Source organism: Agelaius tricolor, unplaced genomic scaffold (assembly GCF_023055355.1).
Source record: "Agelaius tricolor isolate 1412-34295 unplaced genomic scaffold, bAgeTri1.0.p SCAF_43, whole genome shotgun sequence".
Taxonomy (NCBI): Eukaryota; Metazoa; Chordata; class Aves; order Passeriformes; family Icteridae; genus Agelaius; species Agelaius tricolor.
The window spans coordinates 3,145,261-3,166,258 of NW_027269303.1; the positions used below are offsets into that span (position 1 = coordinate 3,145,261).

A 20,998-nucleotide genomic window follows, 5' to 3' on the forward strand; every position below is an offset into this window, starting at 1 on the left:
GAGACACAAAGTGTATTAAACCTTGCATTCAAAGATGCTGGCATAATTAGCAGTGGATTTAGCCCCAGTTAAAGCAAGGCAATCAATCATCTTCTCTACCATATATCAAGATCATCCTTTTTCCATTCCTTGGCTCTTGCTGACATAGCAAGCTCCTCTGAGGAATCAATTATCAGCTGCATTTGTAGCATTTTGGACAGCGCTGGCACAGGCAGACACTGTTTGCACACCCTGAAAGGCTCAGTCCAAGCCACTTTGACAGCACAGGCAGGGAGCCTCAGCCCTCTGCTTCTGTCCCTGTGCCCCAGGGGCTGCCTTGCACTGAACCTGTGCCTCTGATGCCTCTGTTGAGTTTTGACCTGAGCTGTGACCCCCAGGCTCTGCACGGTTCAGCCTCAAAATTTTCCAAAAGAAAAACAAGAATTCTGTGAGGACAAAACAAACTGATGCCCTGAAACAGCATTTGCCACCATTTCCCCTCAAAGATCACAGATGTCCCTGAGCTTCCCAGAGAGGAGCCAGCTGGGGTATTTTCAGCCCCTCCCTTTGCTGGAGGTGGTTCTGAGATGCCCCAGTGAGAGCTCAGCCCCCAGGCTGAGCGCTGCCCTCATCTCAGATGCTGCCCAGCTCTGCAGCAGCCAGGGAAATCCTGCCAAATCCACCTGCCTGGGCTATTGGGCAGCAGGGACAACAAGCTCAGCACCTCCTGATGAGGAGGAGCTGCTCTGCTGTCTGTTCACAGGCATTCCCTGTCAATACTCCCTGGGCAGAGCTCTTGGCTCAGAAGGGGAGGCCATACCTGTGATACGCTCGGTGACATCCAGCAGAGCTTGGCCACTCAGGTGATTCCATTGGTAGCTGAACTCTTTCAGCAGTGACACTTGATCTACAAGGGAAACACATGGTTCTGCTCACTTTTCTCAGGTCATAGGAGAAAGGACAGTGAGGAGGGAAAGGGCAGGGCCAACCCCATTTATAAAATAAAGTACATTTCTGTGGATTTTTGAATCCTTTTCTTCTTTCCTCCAGCCTGCTTGGCAGGGTTTAAAATTCCAAAAGAAAAGCTCTCCTTTCACATTTGTAAATCCAAACTTGTCTGCTGTAGCAGGAGCTATGTTAAAACACTTCACATCAGGGACCTCAAGAGTTCAGTGACATGGAAGCAGTGAAAAGGTTTTGCATCCCAGAGCAAAAAGGAAGAAGCCCATACTTGGGTCACAGGAAGGCACTGAGTCAGGCAGTTCCTGAGTTCACAGAGCAACTGGGGAGGAGAAAGTGCAAACTCCCCTTGAAGACCTGCCTCTTCAACACTCCTTTTTCCAGGCATATTCCCCCAGTGAACATTCTCAGAGCTGACATAAATGTGTGTGGCAGAGGAATTTAGAGCAGCCCTTGCCTATGTAGTTAATTGCTGTGGCCATCTTGCCCCATGCAAAACAACCTGTGGAACAAGGCATCATTGACAGCTGGGTTTATACCTGTTTGTTCTAAAGAAATGAACTTGGTGAATCATAAGTTCCCCTTTGAACATGGAAGACAAAGAAGAAAAGTGGAAAATAGGCAGCTGATGCCTCTAATGTAGAGCCTTGCAGGTGGCTGCTCTGCAGAAGCTCTGATGGGCCAGTGTCCCTTCATGCCAACAGCAAAGCTGTTCATTTGGGAAGTCAGACAGGGCCCAAGCACACTCCAAACCCCCTTTGCCTCTGAACTGTAGCAAAGTGTAGCCCAGGACTTGCTCTTCAGACAAGCAGCAGAGAGCCAAGGGCTCCTGGGACTGTTGGGAAATGCTGCTGCACACTCCAGCCTGTTGGGGATGGTGCATAAGGACTGCAGATGCACAGCTTCTGGTGGGTGTCAGCTGGAGTGTTCCACAGACAAGAGCAGCTGTCATGGCACTCAGCGCTCTCTTGTGCAGGAGAGACAGAGATGCAGTTGAGGAGAGTCCCTGCCAGGGCTCAGCCTTACCCAAATGAGCAATGGATTCTTCCAGTGCTTTCACAGCTGCAGCACGAACCCTGGGATCCTTTGAGTTCAGGTTCTTTGTTATTCCTTCCACCAAACTAATGATCACTGGGTTCAAGGCATCTTTCAGGACTCCTGTGATTTCAGCCAGCACGTCCAGCGCCCTCTGCTTCACTTTCTTGTGGCTGTCAGATATCCTCAGGACAAAATAATCAAAAATCTGTGAAGAGAACAAGCAACATGAAAGGTGGATTCAAATGTCCTTGTCTGAAGAGTGGCTGTAGCAGTCAGCAATGTCAAAGATGAAAGTGATCCTTTCTGTCAGGTCAGCACTTGCTTGCACAATTTCACTGTTTTCCTGTGGGCCACTCACTGGAATAGTGGCGCAACCTCATGATGGTTGAAAGATTTTCTTCTGTTTTTAAGAGGTTGGGCTGGGGACAGAGTAGCCCCTATGGTATTTCTCTCCATCTATAAATCATTAAATCAATTCCATTTATTAATGCTAAAGAGTACCTTTGCTTTGAATGGAAGCAGATGTGTACAATGCCTGGTTTTCTATACAGTTGCCTCAAGTACTGAGGGCAGTTATGATTTTGCCAAAACTATGGCTGGAGAAGATCTAAGTTTTATTTTGTTTGTCTCAGAGCCAGTGTCTGGAGAAGTGCAGGGCTCTGATCAACTCTTCCAGGATCCAGACCATTTCTCTAAGTAACAGGTAGACTTCTGAAATGGAATGTGCTGTACCGCTCTCATTAGAGCACGTTCAGTCCCTTGACAGCCACATTATCAGGCACCTTTTCCTGGAAAAAGGGAAAAAGCAGCTACTGGGAGGAGAAGGCAGAGATGAGTCCTTAGCTGTTTCCGTCCTTTTCCAAAGAGAAAAAAAGACCCCCCAAGAAGGGTGAGCACTGTCTTTACCAAGAGGAATAGGAACAAGGATGGAAATGAGTAGCCAGAGTTGTGCCTGTGTAAGACAAGATGGAGTATATAGAAGTGTTGTTTTTGAAAAACCAAATGGGTTTAAACCAACCCAGCCTGATACTTCTCTTCCCTATGCAAACCCATTTTTGGTCTAGAGAACAATTGCCATGCTTTCAGGGGCTGGATTTCCTTCACTTAACCCAACTGGGAGTAGGAGACAGCAGCAATTACACCAGCAGAAAATTCTGCCATCATCTGATGAACAGCATCAATAGGCACCTGCCAGACAAATACAGCTGGACTGAAATAACTTGTCCTGAAGACTGGACCTGAATTACATTTGTCTGGGTAAGAGGGACCAGCGTGTCCCAAACAGCCAGGATGGAGTGCCAAGACACACTGAATTAACTTTACTGCTACAGGCTTAGGAAAGGAGCTAAAGGAAAGGAGCAGTGAAGATACCCTACATACTTGGACAATGTTAGTGGAGATGAGCTGGGGGCTGGTTTTGCACAGGTCTTGGAGGAGCTCCACTCCTTCCATCCTTGTCTGAAACCCCTTGGCTTCCAGGAGATGGTAAAGCTTCTGCAGCAGCTCCGTTTCTTCCACAGCTGGAGGTGACGTGACCTGGGCTTTTGCACAGTGTAGGAGGTGTCCATCAGAGGTAGATTTCACCCTGGAAAATAAAACCAAATGAGGACCTGTTGGTGATAATTATTGTAGCATGGCATCCCCGTCAAGGAAATAATTAGCATTGACTCCATGATTCCAGAAAGCTGAGGCTGATCAATCACTTTATTACACTACACTACACTACACTACACTACACTACACTACACTATACTATACTATACTATACTATACTATACTATACTATACTATACAGAAACTCATCACCCTTACAGACAGTCAGACACAGACAGACCAGATTAGTCAATTGAATCCAAAACACCATCACCAGTAGCCAATTAAGAAATTACCCTTTAGTAAACAAATCTCTATAACACATTCCACATGTTCACAACAACAGGCGCAGCAAGGGCAGATAAGAATTGTTTCTGATTCTTTTCTCTGATCTTCTCACAGCCTTCCCCAGGACAATGCCTGGGAAAGTTGTGCCTGCTGCTCTCTATGGAGAGAGCTGCAGCCACAGACAATACCTTCAGTTAATTGTGAGCAAAACATCTTGAGCAGCTTTCCTATTATATGATTTCAAGCTGGGAAGTCATGAGGGTCTGAAGAACAATGTGGACCTCATGACAATGATTACCGGAGACAATCTGCAAGTGACATTCTTGCCAGAGCTCACTGAGGAAAACCAAGGATGAGATGCATCTGATCTATCTTCAGATGGCTGCCAGGGCACACAGGTCACATTGCTTTGTGGAGAAAGAGAGACACTGCTTCCAAGTCTAAATGCCTCCTCATAAAGGACGTGTGTGTCTTAGAATAAGGAAACTCATCACTCTGGAGAAGTGTCTCTACACCAGGCATGACAATCTGGAAAAGTAGCTCAGATGCATCTGAACCAATAAACAGGGCTATATTTGAAGGATTCAGAAAATCAGTAAGAGAGATAAAAATGGAAGCCAGACATCCCAGAACTATGCTCACATTTCATTTGCTTCCCTAGAGCCTAGATGCACAGGTTAACAAACCCACTGGGAACAATTCTCCTGGATCAACCTGTCTCTTCCATGAGCACGGGAAGATGCTAGCTGTGCTACTGAGGCATGTGGTCACTTTCCTGCCACTGCTGAGCAAGACAAAGCTAAATTCTGTTTTCAGAGGAGAACAGGTACAAGCAGCTCTGCCAGTGGCATGAAGAGACAGCAAGGAGCAATTCCTGTCTTAAATGCTGATTGCAGCACAGGGGGAAATAAACCAAACATGCTGTCCATCAAGCAAATTACATGAAGGACAGGAATATCAAGACAAAAAGTCCACATTGAGACACCTGTTGACTGAAGTTGTTCAGGAATTGCCTTGCTCCTTACTACTCAAACTTGATACTGTTTGAGGGTAAGAAAACCATGATTCAGCCAGGCCAAACCACATGGATGAGAACTGCATCTTTGTGGAATGGCATCTTGCTTCCAGACTGAGATTTCTCATCAAAACACCCATCTGAAAAAGACTCCACTCAGATGAAAAAAAAAGCCCTGTTGGAATGTACTTGTCCCAAGTCAGGCAGCAGAAACTTGGCCCTCTCCCAGCCTCCACAACACTGCCCTTGCCACTGCACTGCATCATGTGAGCTGCAACCAATGGGTGTCTTTTTGTCTCTCCATTTTTGCAGAAACCCCTCCAGAGAAGTTGTGTTCAGCACAATGCAGAAGTAGACATTTTTTATCCTAGAGCATTTGTAGGGAAAGGTAACAATCTGTGGCATTGGTCATCTCTGCCAGAAAGTTTTTCCTGAGGAAGAGACATGTAAAGCTTGTCATGTGCTTTGTCTCATCTGACAAAAGTGCTCAGTACCGTTTGCTAGAAGACAATGTGGCCTGGGGCTTCTTTGAGCCACCGTTCCTCTCCTTCACCGGCTCCTTGACAGATGGGCCTTCAGCCTTCTGGTTTGCCATCCCCTACAAAGACATAGAGAAACCCCATCCATCTTTGGAGTATAAAATTGGAAATTCCCTGTTGAAAACACAAGTTAGAACCAGGATCACTGCTACCAAGGCTTAGGGAAACATTTCCTAACTTACAGATGGAAACAGACCAGAGATTCAGTGATGCCAACTCTTTGTTTTCAGTAGCCCAAGGCAGGTTATGGGTGCTACCACACTGAGCAGCAATATAAAATCCCAAATTCTTTAGTCTTGAGCATAAATGGGAATAAATGGGAATAATGCAAACTGGCAGGCAATGAGTGTTGGTGAAGGAAGCAGCAGAACAAACTGGACTCTTTGGGGGTTGGCCCATTGTGTTGGAAGTCAATTTGGTTCAACACTCACTCTCCCTGTGCCTGCACAAAGGCAGGCTCCCTTCTATAATGTCGATAGAAAAATAAAATCCCCCCCCTCAAACAAACAAAGGATTTTCCACTGGATGCTGCTGAATTCACCAAGCTTCTTCCAGCTCCACAGGGCTTGACAGCAGGGCAGCATTCCCAAAAGACAGACAGTCATTGTAGTAGCTAGGATTGACTTGGACATCTTTTGTATATTTGCAAATTTTCTTGGTACTACTACTTCCAGTGTCCTTTGCAAAGACTCTGTTATGTTCAGAAGCACAATTCTCACTTAATTCCTTTACAGGGGCAGAGTAGGGAGAGCATGGTGGGGGCTTACGCTTAAATGTAAACCCATTTTCTCCTCTTTCCCTTTCCTCTTTGTGACCGATATTGAAAATATTCAAAACCCCACTTTTTCCCTAATAATATCAATTCCTTTGTGATCTGCAGATGAACAGGCTGAGGATTAACAGCTCATTCCCAGGAGCAAAATGATTCAGCAGAAGAGGAATGAGCTAAAGACAGATTGGGTATGTTTTGATCTCATATTAGCAGTGGCGATACTTGCACAAAGGAGACATTTCTCCTGCCAAGCACTTACTTTCTTCTTAATTCTTGTCAGAATATCTTCCAGGTCACGGGTGGAAAGAGATTGTTCCAAAAGCTTTTTAAATTGTTGATGATTGAGCAACATCTTCACCATCTCCTGTCCATAATGCCTAAGGAAGGAAGGAAGGAAAGAAGAAAGGAAGGAAGGAGGCAAAAAGGAAGGCAGGAAGGCATGAAGGAAGAAAGGAAACAAAAGAAAAGTGAACAAACACAGGAAGAGTGTTAACAGAAAAGGCTGATACCTTAAACTCATCAGGTGCAATCCTTGCACAAGAAGGCATTACCTGCTCAGCAAAGAGGGAGATTTACCTCACTTGACACTGCACAGTGCTGTCAGCTGAACACAAGAGGCAAGAGAAGAATGTGGGGCAACAGAAAAATACCATTTCACTCTGAAACTGTGGGTGTGCTTCTGTGGCATCAAAGGATCTCAGAGAACAAGCAAAACACATCTGCTTTGTTGTCAGAGCCTATTAGCAGTGTCTTGCTGCCATTGCACAATATTTTGCCTTTCTTTAACTGGCAGGGAAGCCAGAACAAAACACCTCATGCATCCTATCCATTATTCTATACTATGTGTTTGCACAGGGGCAGCTAGTTGCTCTGGTGTTCTTGGCAGCTATTCATGGGAATTTCATCATCAAAGGAAGGGGATTTTGGTGGTTTGGGTTGATTTTGCCACAGTTTTCTTCAAGAAGAAATGTGGAGTTCACTGAGCCACAGATAACAGCATTCTAGAAATCTGCAGAACAGGTTTAGAAAGACTGAATATGTTGGCTGAAGACCTCTGAAATATTTCTAGGAAAGTCTGAAGTTAATGAGAAATGGATGTTTGCGATCCTTCAGTGATGAACATTAGCCAACAGTTTGGCTTTGTGTTGTGCACCTAAGGCCAAACAAAACTGTTGGACTGGCTGATCTGAGCTCTTTTGATCTCAGTAAAGAATCCTTCAAGCCACAGGAAAAAGTTGGCAATGCTCCTTTTTGCTGGCCAACCTCAGGTTTCCCAGTACAGCCATTTGCCCAGGCAACCCAGAGCAGTGGTCACAGTGCCAAGGCTGACAGAGCTCAAGAAGTGTTTGGACAATGCTCTCAAGCACATGGAGTGACTCTTGGGGTCATTGCACATGGCCAGGAGCTGGACTTGACCCCATCAGGGTCCCTTCCAACTCAGCATATTCCATGATTCACATCATGAGGTAACTTCATAATCCCTGTAGTTTCCACTCTTGTGTGGTTTCACCTTTATAGCCAGACACAAAACGGTTTTGCTGTTTTAGGAGGTGAAATGAAGATCATTACCTTGTGTCCTTGTGACAGTCCTGAGCAAGCTTCCCTGCCACGTGTGCCAGCCTCTCAGCCCTGGGGGTGCCTGCGAGCTTGGTGGCTCCAATTCTCTGCATCAGGGACAGGAGGAGTTGGGCCGCACGCTTCCGCACCGGGGCGTGGCGGCTGCTGGGGAGGAGAGAGCAAACCCTGGGCCACAGGGACCAGGAGCAGCAGCAGCACAGGCCTTGGCCAGAGCCTGCTCCCTGCCCTTGCTGGGGGAAGGAGCCTGGGCTCTCCCTGCACCTTCAGACACCTGCAGAAGGTTCTGTCCTCAGGTAAACACAAAGTTAGCATTGCACACAAGGCCTGCCTGCATGGAAGAGGGAGGAATTCAGTCTCCCTGCACTGTCTGATACTCAATTCTTTCTCAGTATTTATTCTGAGAAAGATTAAAGAAATAGATGATGTATGAATAATTTAGAAATTAAGGACAATTGATGCTGACCCATCAAAGGGCACCCAGTACACAGAGCTGCAGCAGGATTGAGGCTCTTTCCACCCATTTATCCCCAAATCTGCAGAACTTCGGAAAACAACAAATGCAGGGAAAACACATTGTGGGCTGTGAAGTTGCAGAATATCCAGCAATGCAGCCTGTTTCTTCTGTGAGGCTTGGCAATGGATCCACCTGAATGTTTTACCCTATTCCAAAGCTGGGGAAAGGGTGGCAGGCAGTTTAGCCAGGCTGTCCTGTTCTAGAGAGTGTCTCTTGGGAACTAGTACCAACATTTAAGGCAGCATTTGCTTCAACTGTCCCATGGCACTCGGCCTGTGAAGGTGCCTTTAGAGTGATTCATCATCTCAAGGCTAACACGAAACATCAGTTTGAATAGAAAGTAGAGCTCTGAGGCCAGGACAGTCATACAAGACTCCTTTGGCAGGAGCTGCCCCTGCTGTGCAGGCTGTGCCACACCCAGCAGATTGTCCCCCATGTGCTCCATGCCCCAGCAAGGACCCTCCTCATTTCTCAAGTTAATGGCATCATGAGGATGCGTGGTTTTCCCCAGGGCCTCTGTGGTTAGTGCTGTGAAATACCAAACACTGCTCACAGCTGCAATTGCAATTGTCCCTCTTCCCACAAAAGCACAAGGCTCTATCCTTGGCCCTTGCAGGCACTTTCCCTTCCCCACCAGTCACCATATCTAGGAAAATCTGACAGACTGGGAGAACTCCAGGAAGCAGCAGGAAGCTGAGTCAGAGGAGCTTTAGTTTGGATATCAGGAAAAAGGGTTTTTCACCAGAGGGTGGTTGGGCACTGGAACAGGCTCCCCAGGGCAGTGGTCACAGTGGTGACAGGGTTGAAGAAGCATTTGGACAACAATCTCAGGCACTTGGTGTGACCCTTGGGCTGTTCTGTGCAAGGCCAGGAGCTGGACTTGATGGTCCTGATGGGCCCCTTCCAACTCCCCATATTCTACAGTTCTGTGATTCTGAGAACTAATAATAGGCTGCAGGAGGGCAGAAATAGGTGACAAGAGGAAAGAAGTGAGGGTGGTCGGAGAATCAAGTCACTGAGTCCACAGAAGATGCAGGATACAGGACCTTTCCCTCCCACCATTCCCATCTCTGTCTCATCCCTTCTCTCTCCCACACACACGAAGGTGAAGATCATCACTAAAATAAGAAGAACCTACTTGACTCCCACGTCCATGAGAGCAGCCATTGCTCGTGCAGGAGTCACATTCTCCACCATGATCCCCAGGGTCTGACTGGCTGCTTTCTGGACAAATTCTGGCGAGTTGGACACCATCTGGAGAAGGACCCGAGCAACCTCATCCACCTCAGAGTCCATGTCCTTCTTCAAGGTCACAAAGAGCTCTCCCAGAGTGACAATGGCAGAGTAGGACACCTTGGAACGGAGGTTGGTCACCTGGGAAAGTCATGAGGGGAAGTATAAGAATCACCTTGAAAAGAAAACCAGTTGCCTTCAACAGAAGTCCCAGGAAATGACAACACATCCCACTGTGTCCAGAGGAACATAAAAGTACAAGAAGAGCAGGAGAGCACAAGCACAGAAAGGCACTTACCCTGGCACCAATTTCTGGCCTCAGACCTGCTCACTGCAGGCCTAAAAACAAAATTTCACCAAAGTGTTCTACTTAACCCTTCTAAAATGTCCACAGCTTTGATTTTAGGTGCTTTTATTAGAAAATTAAAGCAAGTGCTGCTTTCAAATCATAAAGGCACAAGTGATAAAGATAAAAGAGTCAGGTGCTCCTGTTCAAAAAAGCAACACCAGCAGCTGAAGCACTCAGCCAGGAAACAGAAAACACAGGCTCTGGTCTACAGAATGATTTGCAGTGTTGAATTACAGCTTGGGCAGGGATTGGGACTCTGGAAAATAATGTCATTAGTGTCTCAGTTTCTGCCTTTGCACATTGCATTATAAAGGCACCACAATCAAAGATGAGTGTCAGATACCTGACCTGCCAGTAGATACAGCTGCATGTACCCACGGATCCTACAGATAGCTGACAGACATTAGAAATATCAGGTCTAAAACCAGAAATGAAGGCAGACCCTGAGCACACATGGAGATGAGCAAGCACATACCTACTCTACACACTGTGTATGAAGTATGGGGGACAATTCAGAACAATGTTCTCACCTCTCTGGTAACTGCCAAGCAAATGTCACGAAGTCTACAAAGCAGGACCTCTGAATGGGACCCAGCCAGGTGTTTGATGGTGAAGAGTCCCTTCTCCTTCAGCTCCCTGAAAGGCAGAAGATTGATTTTTCTCTCCACCAAGGCAGCACCCTCTGAAATGACCAGGCTGGCAGCTCAGTTGAACAATGGGAGGTGCTTTTCAAGGAATGCTTAATGAAATTGTGGAACGCGTTGCCCCAGGATGCTGTGGGTGTCAAAAGCATTCACAAACCCAAGAGGCAAAGAGAGGGGTTTCAGAGTGGCCATTTAAGAAGACAGCCTTTCTGAAATCTCTGGCACATGAGGCCCCTCTGTCACTGCTTCCTAGAAGCTGTGAGACCGGGCCATGCTGCTGTTTCTTGTCACCTCCCTGTACCTGTCCCTGAGGCCACCGGGCTGTTATTGGGGCATTTTCCTTCTTTGTCAGCCCCAGCAGGCATTCAGCAAGGAGAGTCTGCACTGCCACTCTGGAGCTCAGTTTCCACTCTACAATCTAGGCCTCTCTGTCACCCCCTCCACTCCACCTCACACATTCCCCAAAAAAGCAGCAGGATGACCCAGGAGATTCCACCCCTGGGCAAGAACTGTTGAAACTCTGGCTTTTCCCAAAACCCTCTACCTAAAACAACCCCCACAACAGCAACAAGTTATTTAAAAGGTGCAAACAACTCTGTCTCTGAGCACTTGCTTTATGCAGGCCCTCAGCTACAGAAAGGTCTGTGAGGCATCAGGGCTGCAGCCCAGGGCTGGTGACCGATCCCACAGGCACCCCTGAGTGTCATCCAGACCCCCCACACCTGCAGAAGCTCTCTGCACCTCACAGGGCACCAAAGAGAAATGGGGAAGAGAAAGCAGAAGTGAAAGGGCAAAACAATGGTGACTCCACAAGGAGATGCATCATGGCAGATTTTTCATGCTTATCCCGGTGTGAATGGAGTCCTTACCCCTGTGTGAATGAAACATCTGCCAGGGAGTGATCAAAAAGACATCAAAAAGAAAACCAGTATCAGCTAAAATTTGTAGGGTTATCACCTCTGGGCCTCCTTCTGCCTGTGTATAATTTTGGGACACATTGGGAGTATTGGCAAAACATCTCAGGTCCATATGAAGCAGTAAGAGGGAAAAAGTTGAATTCCAAAAGTGCAAGATTCCTAGAGGGTTTTCTTTCTTTTTCCTTCTCTTCTGCCATGAGACCTTCAGGAGTAATGGCAGGCTGAGGGACTTGAAAGCACAACTCAGTCCATTTCTCAGAAAAAGGAACTCCCTGGAGCTGCTTCTGGGACTCCCATGCAGAAGGTCACAGGGAGACCCTGTCACCTGCCATTGCTGTCAGCAGTGGGAGCAGAGAGGAATCTTACTCAGTCCCACTGGGCCAGTGGCCCAAGGCACCGAAATCTTTACACTCAAAACTGCTGCCATCCTGCTTCTGCCTTCAGCCAGCAAATCATCTCCTTCCAGAGCTTTCTCTCTTCCCTCAAGGTTTCCTTTGCAGCTCCATGGAGCAGCAGGCAAAGTGAGGAAACAGCACGGGCCTGCTGCAGCTGCAGCACTGCTGCAGAGCAAGGCCAAGAAAAGGCTGCTCTCCAATCTTCATCCTCTCCCTGCTCTGCAGGGGTTTCACCAGTGCCCTTTGGCCCTCTGGGCTCTCGGGGCTCCGAGGCACAAGCAAGACACGCTTCTGACCAACCTTAACGCCGAGAGGGACACAGAGGGAACGGGGCCTTTCTTACCAGACATCGCTGCCCAGCAAGGAGAGTGCCTCCTGCAAGGACTGCTGTGGGTCTGAAGAGGCTCTGTCCTTCTGCCCACGCCCACGGAGCGGCTCCTCTCGGCGCTTGGCACCAGGGGCCGTCTGCGAGGTCACTGTGAGGAGAGGGTCGGCCATGGGCGCTGCAGCCCCGGGCAAGGCCCCGCCATGGAGCGGCCTCAGCCCCATCTCCCAGCCAGGGCTCCGTGTGCTACAAACTGGCGCTGGCTCAGAGGCTTCCCTGCTGTCTGGCTCCTGGGGCTCCTTGCTTGCTCCCAGCCTCCCCTAGCTGGGCCCAGCTCCAGGCTGAAGCTGACAATTGCCCCCGCAGCACCAGCTCCCAAGTGCCACAGGTGCCCAGATGGTGAGTGAACAACTGATCGTGGTGGTTCTCATACAAGCACAGTGAGCACAGCCTGGCAGACTGCCCTGCAGCTCATCCCTGCAGTCCCAGCTGCCTCCTGGCACCAGTGCTGTAGTTTGGACTGTCAGGATGGGCAAAAGCCAGAGCTTAGGCCTTTACCACTACTTTATTCAGCTCAACTTTCCAATGGATCTCTAAGAACCAACTGCTCCAGTACTTCCAAGCTGGAGTCACTCAAAAGTAGATTTGCTGTTCACTCTCAGGACAGACTATGGAGCCAAGATCCCAGCAGTGCTGGCTGAGGCAGGAGGCAGTTTGTGCTCCTTGTGCAAGGAAAAACCCGTGTGGAAAAAGCTGCCACGGAGCAGGCTTACCTGAGGAGCTGTGTGGGAAGCTGCCATCCCCATGGATGATGGGTGTATTGGGCAGTAAGGGAATGTTGTCCTGCTTCCTCACGACCTCCTTCTTCAAGGCACCACCAGGGTGTGTTCTCTGCACTCTAGAAGCTGTGCCATCAACAGGTGGTAGGCTAAAGGCTGCAGGGACCAAAGAGGAGCTTGTAAGTGGATAGTGCTGCACGGGGTGATGATGGAAAGGGCCAGAAAACTTGCCGGAGCTGCGTAACATCTCTTTGTTATCCCAAAGAACTTCAAGTATAACAATGAAATACCACTTTATACCAAGTATAACACTAACATGGGACAATGAGCACAGAGTCCTAGAAGATTTTGGGTTGGAAGGCACCTTTAAGCACTATCTAGTCCAACCCCTGTGAGCAGGGACATCTTCATCCTGAGCTGGTTCCTCAGAGCCCCATGTAAAATGGCCTAGAACACCTTCAAGTATGGACCAACAACAGCTTCTCTGGGAAAACCCTTCCAGCTTTTCATTCCCTTCATTATAAAAAAAATTCTCCCTTATGTCTAATCTAAATCTACCCTATTCTAGCTTAAAGCCAAACTGCAGTGATGCTTTCCCTAAGAAACAAGGAAACCCAGCATGGCTTTGCCTTTGTTCTCCTGTTGCAGAGGCTGGCAGGGGCAGTTGCCAAAGCAACGTGCAGATAACCTTGGGTGCTGGCCTGGGGCTGAGTGCTGCCTCCTCAGGGCCCCGCTGCCGCCCTCGGGCAGCGCTCACAGCCCTGCAGGCAGAGCCCCTCAGCCGGGATTCAGTCGGGAACGCTGCTGCCTCCTGGGGCTACAGCAGAAGCCCTGGCTGGGGCTTCAGCACAGCTCTACAGCGCCAGCTCCTCAGCAGGGAGTGGCAGGAGAAGGAACTCTGGTGCCTTCATTACAAGGAGCTGAATTTTGTTTCTTCCAGGCTGCACCCCGGTTGAAAAGCATTCTTTTGGACTCCCCTTCCCTGGAGGCTGCTCTCCAGGAGAGAGTCTGAAGCCCCAGTGTACTTTGCAAGACAGTTTTCTCTACTCTAAAAGACTTCAGAGGTCAAGGGAGGAAGCTGATATTCTGTTACTGACTCAGTGAGGCCATGGGCAAGACACTTCATGCCTCTGTATTTTTCTTTGAGAAACAGAATTCAATCCCAAGCAAGCTTCCACTCAGATGCAAGCAGAACAGCTCCCCAGTCTGATTGCAACACTGTGCAAAGGGTCAAAAAGGACCACCACAAGTGTAGCCACCACTTACTTGCTTTAGCTGCATCCCCAGGCTCGACTGTCTCAGGAATAGGCTGCAAGGATGTTTTCCTTTGTCTCCTATTCTTCATCTCTCTCTTGAAAAGCTCTGCATCCTTCTGCTCCAAGTTCTTTTGAGCCAACATGCACAAAGCAGCACGGATCTGGGTGCAATGGAAATACATCATAGGCTGCAAGCAGAGACACACAAACCACACACAACATCTCATCAGGAGCACAGAGTCCACACAGTGCCATAGGCTTCAATGCAGCTCCAGCCACATTCCAATAGTTTCAGAGGAATGTCTCCTGTCCTCACCTTGGCAATTACACACAGTGAGGGGGAACACTTCAGTGCCACAACCTTCCACTGCTGCAACTGCAACCTATGTCAGGAAGCCCTGCTTGAAGCATCAAAGTCATAGGAGTGCTCCAAGACAGAGGAAGAGCTGACATGGCCAGTGAGCAGGCAGTTCAGTTCCTACAGGCCATGGCAGGAGAATAAAAACCATGTGCAATACCCAGCAAGGAGGGCTAATGAGCTGTTGCTTAACACTCATGGCCAGGAATTGCAGCTGTTTCTCACTTCCTGGCTTCTGAACAAGTCAGCTCTGAAGGGCTCTGAAGGACTTGGTCTCTCAGACCAGGAGACCAAAAGGAGGAGTCATGTGAAAAGAAGTTGCAGAAACACTGATGATAATGAGCAGAAAACTTGAGAATGAGAGGGCTGTGAGATACAGCCACAAAGGTAACCAGGAAAAATCAATCTCTCCCATTTTCTTTTGCAGCCTTGCTTACACCCAACATTAGAATCTTTGCTTCTCTGCTTCCAAGGGTGCACTTTGCCCATGTGCACTGATGTGTAGCTTGTTCTGCCATTCAGAACTTCTCTAAAACAGCCTTTGCACATAAAGAATGCTTCAGGCATGACCTTAGCACCATCTCCAAACCAGGGACCTTGGCACCACTGGAAATAGCCAAGCAATGGTTCTGTAGCTGTCCAATATATTCCCAAGGGAATCCCCATCCCCCAAGAGTGGCAGATGATGATTTTCAGTGACATTTTGGGCCAAGCACCAAACAGCCACTGGAAAGGAAGTCTGCTCATCCCTGTCCTTATCTCTTACCTTTCCAAAGCCATCCCTCAGCTCATTGTCCCTCGTTAGACCAGGACTGGTGGGATGATCTGTCTCCTTGGCCTGGCTCAGTGGGAGGCCTGGGAATGGAAGCAAAGCTTTGTGTCAATCTCTAGCAGACTTCAAGCCCCCAAAAATGCAATGCTGGGCAACAGGCAAGACAGGTTCCAGAGTGCAGAGCTCTCAAGACACAGAGATTGTGACTGAGAGCAGCAAGGTACAATGCCTGGACCCTCTCCCAAGGGAAGGGCTACTGGCAGCAGACATGACATGGCTCTGTTGGCCAGCAGACTGAAACCTGCTGCATGATGAAGGTCTCAGCCCCTGCATGCTGGAGAGCCTCTGTGTCTGATAGAGAAGGGGAGAGACGGAGATTGCTCTTGACAGAGATTCTTTTCTGCCCTTTTTCACACTGATTTTAGTAAACATCATCTTTCCTGTTCCTGAAAGGAGCCCCAGGTTCTAATACCTGCATGCATTTAGATCAACATTGTCTTCTTTTTGTTGGAATATTTTAGAGGACATTCAAAGAAAATCTGAGCATTGCAGGAGTGTTACCCAAATGTGAACTGTGTTCTTGACACTAGATATTTCATTTTCCCCAAGGATTTTCATTCTAAACTGTATGAGCTTGGGCCACTTTTGGGCCAGCCTGACTAAAGGCTGATTTTCTGTCACAGACATCTTTTATGAAAAATCCTTTCCTTAGGATTTTTCCTCCTGAGAAGCTGAGAGGCCTCAGGAACAAAATGTAAACAATGGTTATCTGCTGCTGTGGAATGCAACAGGTGGATCTGTGATGGGTCCATGTTGGTTGTTTCTAATTAATGGCCAATCACAGTCAGCTGGCTCGGACACAGAGGAAATCCTTCTGAGGAAATCCTTTCTTCTATTCTTTTAGTATAGTTTTTCTTCTATTCTTTTAGTATAGTTTTAATGTAATATATATCATTAAATAATAAATCAAGCCTTCTGAAATATGGAGTCAAATCCTCGTCTCTTCCCTCAACCTGAGTCCCCTGTGAACACTGTCATAATTTTCTAGTTGCAATTCTATACAACAGCTTCACAGAGGATAAATTAAGTGGCAACGCAGTAGAAAAAAAGCATTGTCTTAAATCAGGACTTTTTGCCCCTGCAGAATGGTCAGCATAACAAAAAAAAAGGAGACTTAGATAGCAGCTCTTTAAAAGGAGGGCCTTGGAAGGTAAAAGCATTTGGAATATTGGCAGGGAAACTACAGATCCCAAGGTAACCTCCTTGGGACCACTGCTGTCAGTCAGGCCAGCAAAATGGACACACAAAATATAACAGAGGCGACAATGCAATCTAAAGCATTTGAAGCTCCATATTTCATGGGACACATTTCCTGCAAACTTCTAAACAGCTGCACAGGGAAACATGCTCCTGCTGGCAGACACTTGAGGCAGGCCAGGGCAAAACCCTGAGCCACTTGCCCAGAGCTAGCACAGGCACAGCCTGGCCTCTGGGCTGCCCTGGGACAGCAGGGAGCCCAGAGCCCTGTGCTCTCCAGGAATGGCTCAGCTGCACCTGCACCCTCCTGCTCCTCTGCCTGCCCCACAGCTCAGCAGCCCTGCAGCTCCAGGGGCACTGGCAGCAGCACAGCTCCTTGCAGGGGCACATGCAGGGCACAGCTATTCCCTGGCAATGTGCACAGCCTCTCTGCGCTGCCACAAGACCCTTCCTGCTGCCAGCAAGCAGCCCAGCTCCCCCCTCCCCTCTGTCCTTGTCCTCCCTGGCAGTGCCCCTGGGGCCTGCGCTGCTCCGCGGCCTCTGCCGGGGCTCCTGGGCCCAGGCCCCTGAGCCGCCCCGGAGCCCCAACCTCCATTCCCAAGGCTGGGCTCCGGCACAGGAGGCTCCAAGCCCAACAGGTCAGCCAGTTCCCTTGGGAACAGAGCCATCCCAGCTCCTATCTTGCACCAAGAGCTCTTTCCCTTCTTCCTCTGGGTGTTTGCTGTAGGCTCAGAAGAAGCTGACATTCAGGTACAAGAGAAGAAGTGAGTTAATTGAACTCATGCCTTTACAATCAACCCATCTAATGGGTGAGGAATTCAAAGCATATTTTGGTTACTGAAAAGATTGCTTGTTTTTTTTATTTTTCGTGAAATGAGCATTAGTTTAATTTCTCTGAACAATATGGAGTTGGCAAGCCAAGAGAGAAGGGCTCTACTAGTTCATGTGGTGCCCCTTGCCTCCCCACTACTACAGGATCCCTTTCCTTCCAAACAGTTGGAAATTCACAGTGCTCTCTAGAGTCTGACACTGGCAAGGAAGTAATTGTTTTCAAAAGGTCCCACTCAATTCCAGGTTGGGTTTTGCATTTTTGGGATTTTATATTACTCTTTACAACAAAAGAAGTGCTGGGACACACACAATGGCACCACGTTTTAAATGCAAAAGAAGCTTTGCTTTCTCCATTAGATGTGCCCAGTATTCTGTGAGCCTGGCTTTGTAGGGAACAAAGTGTTCATCCCAAAGTTCCATTTTTGCTCTACTTACTTGTTCCAGGCATTTATTATCCCCTGCTGTCTTTTCAGCAGAGACACCCAAACACAACATAAACATGACCTGCCTCAAAACATTTCTGATCTTGGCTAATACTTTCAATTCAAAATATTCCTAATGGAAATAGCAGAGGGTAGGTCATTTTGAAATACTCTCCAACAGAGCAGTTAGAATTAAGAGAACTAGTTCTTTACATGGCTGCACAGAGAATAAAATCATATGGCAGCCAAGGAGGATGAGTGTCTTAAACCAGGATTCTTTCAACCTGTAGAATGCTGTGGTCAGTAATAAAAGTGAGACAGGTAAGGTTTAATGAGAGGTCATTTCTAGTTCAAAATTGATCCAGCAAAAATGTCACCTTACTTACTGAGCATTAAGCATTCCAGCTGCATATGAGTGAGTAAAGAGTCATTCCAAAGGGGCCACAGCCAGGATTTGGCAGAACTAACCCTGATCCCCAAAGGGACCAGGGGATCTCATCCCTTTTTCTGCATCAGCAGAATTATTTCTCCAAGTCTCATCTCTCCTATCATTACACACCCAGAGATGACACAGGAACAACAACAGTGTCATTGGGGCTTTCAACTTGAAAGCATTGCCTGACCCAGATGCAGCAGGGACTGCATTTTGTCTGGCACAATTCCACTTGTCAGGGATCAGGCAAGGCAGGGACAGGGACAAGGCAGAAGGCATCTCCTGCCCCAGCCTCAGCCTGCAACACTGACACAGGCAGAGAGAGCTGGGCAAGAGATTTGTCACTGTGAACCTGCCATGGGTGGCTGTGGGCTTGTGCTGTCACAGCATGACAAACTCACACCCTGCCTAGGCTGCATCCATTTGGAAGCCACCTTCTCCTTCATTGGAAAATTCAACAGGACTTTCTATCATAGGAAATTTCCAGATTTCTGCCAGTGCAAAACCAGACAATGTCCATGAATCCTCTTCAGATCTCAAAGGGTTCGGCTCAGAAACTGCCCCAAGGAAAGGTTTTCTTCTTCAAAAGCAGGAGGAAGGAGTGGGAACATCTCTCATTTCATGATAAATGCCTTCTTTTTCCCTAATTGTGACACTAGAAAGGCTGCAGGAGATAAAAGGCATGTGCAGGATGGAAAGGAATGTTTCCTTGCCCTGCACTGCATCTCCAGGGCCCCAAGGCACCACTCCAGCTCCTGCCACTCAACACTTCAAACTGGAGGAATTTTCACTGCACCACTGGAGCACAGTCCCAGGGACTGGGCTCTGGGAGAGTCCACTGAGCCCATCAAGGAATTGAAATGAATTTAAAGAAATTTTTAAAACAATGGGTTTTAACCAAGCTTTCCAAATATCACCTCTGAGTCAAGACTACAATGGTCATTTTAGGACAGACATGCCCTGTACCTACCTGAAAGTTCAAAGTTCTCTTTGTTTATGCTGCTGGGTCTTGGCCTGGAGAAAATGGAGGACAAAAGAACATGTGAGGAGTTAGAAAGAGAAGGGAGGGAATGTGGGTACCATGAAAGGAGGCAAACCTTCTTAGCATGGTCACTCTGATGAAGGAGGAAATGCAACCCATAAACCAACAGGATGCAGAGCTGATTCATTGTCCTTAAGCTTTCAAATGCTGAAGTCACACAGAGTTGACCACGTTCTGTGTGAAACAATAGCCAAGTCCAGCAGAGGACCCATCAGGAGGTGCTTTGAAGCCCTGCCTCCTCTTCCCCCACCACCACCTCTGCTCTTGGGACATTGCTGTTGCCTTTGACATTGTGCTGGATCATCATAGATGGGCATAAGGGTGAATACACAGATGTTTGCCTAAGTACATGGGATACCTGACTGGGCAAAATAACCACACGAGATGGGAAGAGAGAGCTGAACAGCACACTGCAGCAGCAGACACCTTGGCTCACCTCATCTCCTGGGACTCCTGGAATTCCAGCTGGGGAGAGCTTGGCAGAGACCCTGCAGCATTGCCCACAGGGGGACTCACTGCCTTGCCTATGGGGGGGATCAAAGGTGGTGCCAGTGACCCCTTCTTCATATCCCCACCACTGGAATAGAGCAAGGAAGCCTGGAAAGAGTAGAACACAGTGCTCAGGTCAAGCATCCAGCCTTGCCCACATTCATGCTTCAAGACATTTAGCCATGCATTTAACTGGGACCTGGCAGGAAAAGCCAAACTGATGAAGCAGCTTGGCCCAGGATGAGGAAGGGTGACCTAGTAAAGGGAGGAGGTGAGGGTCAGCCCATGTCACACATTTGCCACCTCTCCCCTTCTGCTCAGGTTTCTCCAAGTGTGGCTACATTCCCAGCTGGCATTCACATGTTTGACATCAAGATGCTCTGAGGTGCCCCTGCCTCCACTGCCCTTTTGGATGGCATGGCAGTGGCTTTAGATCACTGTTCTCTCCCTGCCCCTGAGGTGTCTCACAGCCACTGCTGATCTCCAGCCACGTCCCCACAAAACCATTCTGCAGGATGCCAAAACCTGGTTTTCTCAAGCCCCTCATTTCTCCTGCTGCTGCCCTTCCCTCCTACACTTCCCCAGCAGCCTTTGAGCCCAGATGCTGCTGAGCTCTCGGGATGCTGGCTGCTCTCCAGCTCCCACACATCCATCATCTCAGGCTCCCTGGCACTGAGGAAGTTCAGCAGAGCTCCCTGCCCTGCTGCTCTCTGCAAGCTCTCTGCCTGCCCACATTGCTCCAGGGCCCCCATGCCATGGCCAGGAATGGGGCTGGGGGCAGCAGGGGCAGGTGCACACCCTTCCTTCATATCCCATCATTTCTGGCCCAGCTAAAGAGCCAAACCAGGAACTGTTCAAACTTCAGTGAGAGGGTCAGTTCCTGTCAGGGATACACTGGGCCCTTTCTCTGCAAGGCTGAAATCAACTACCAGAGTCCTTGATTGCACATTCTGTCTGCCAAAGCTGTTGTTCATCTGCCTCCTGCTGCACCCCATGGCAAACCCAAAACAACTGCAGGTCCTGGCCCTGCTGCAAAGGCAATTGTGGGGCTGGGCTCTGGGCTGCTCTCCCCATGGCCACCTCCCATCCCTTCCCTCTGCACAAAGCCATGCCAGAGCACACAGCTGCCCAGAAGCTGATGAAGTCCTGAAATAGCAGCAGGGACAACTGTGCAGAGGGCATGGCTGTACAAGTCAAAAGCTGAGACAACCTCGAACTGC

At 48.4% G+C, this 20,998-nt stretch overlaps 1 protein-coding gene and 1 pseudogene across 1 annotated transcript in view; one reads left to right on the top strand and one right to left on the bottom strand.

The window, feature by feature from the left end:
* LOC139604079 (zinc finger protein 850-like) overlaps positions 1-20,998 on the top strand; it is a 180,632-nt pseudogene that overhangs the window by 75,245 nt on the left and 84,389 nt on the right.
* The window catches only part of LOC139604066 (TOG array regulator of axonemal microtubules protein 2-like), a 28,476-nt gene that overhangs the window by 1,602 nt on the left and 5,876 nt on the right, over positions 1-20,998 (bottom strand). The window contains exons 4-17 of the mRNA XM_071455054.1: positions 19,726-19,886; positions 19,218-19,261; positions 15,299-15,387; positions 14,185-14,362; positions 12,913-13,074; positions 12,158-12,290; positions 10,389-10,494; positions 9,415-9,650; positions 7,754-7,906; positions 6,444-6,561; positions 5,368-5,471; positions 3,358-3,562; positions 1,966-2,182; positions 800-886 (exon numbers count right to left, since the gene is read on the bottom strand). Coding sequence (XP_071311155.1) covers positions 800-886; positions 1,966-2,182; positions 3,358-3,562; positions 5,368-5,471; positions 6,444-6,561; positions 7,754-7,906; positions 9,415-9,650; positions 10,389-10,494; positions 12,158-12,290; positions 12,913-13,074; positions 14,185-14,362; positions 15,299-15,387; positions 19,218-19,261; positions 19,726-19,886 — 1,993 coding nt within the window. The remainder of the gene's footprint in view (positions 1-799; positions 887-1,965; positions 2,183-3,357; positions 3,563-5,367; positions 5,472-6,443; positions 6,562-7,753; positions 7,907-9,414; positions 9,651-10,388; positions 10,495-12,157; positions 12,291-12,912; positions 13,075-14,184; positions 14,363-15,298; positions 15,388-19,217; positions 19,262-19,725; positions 19,887-20,998) is intronic.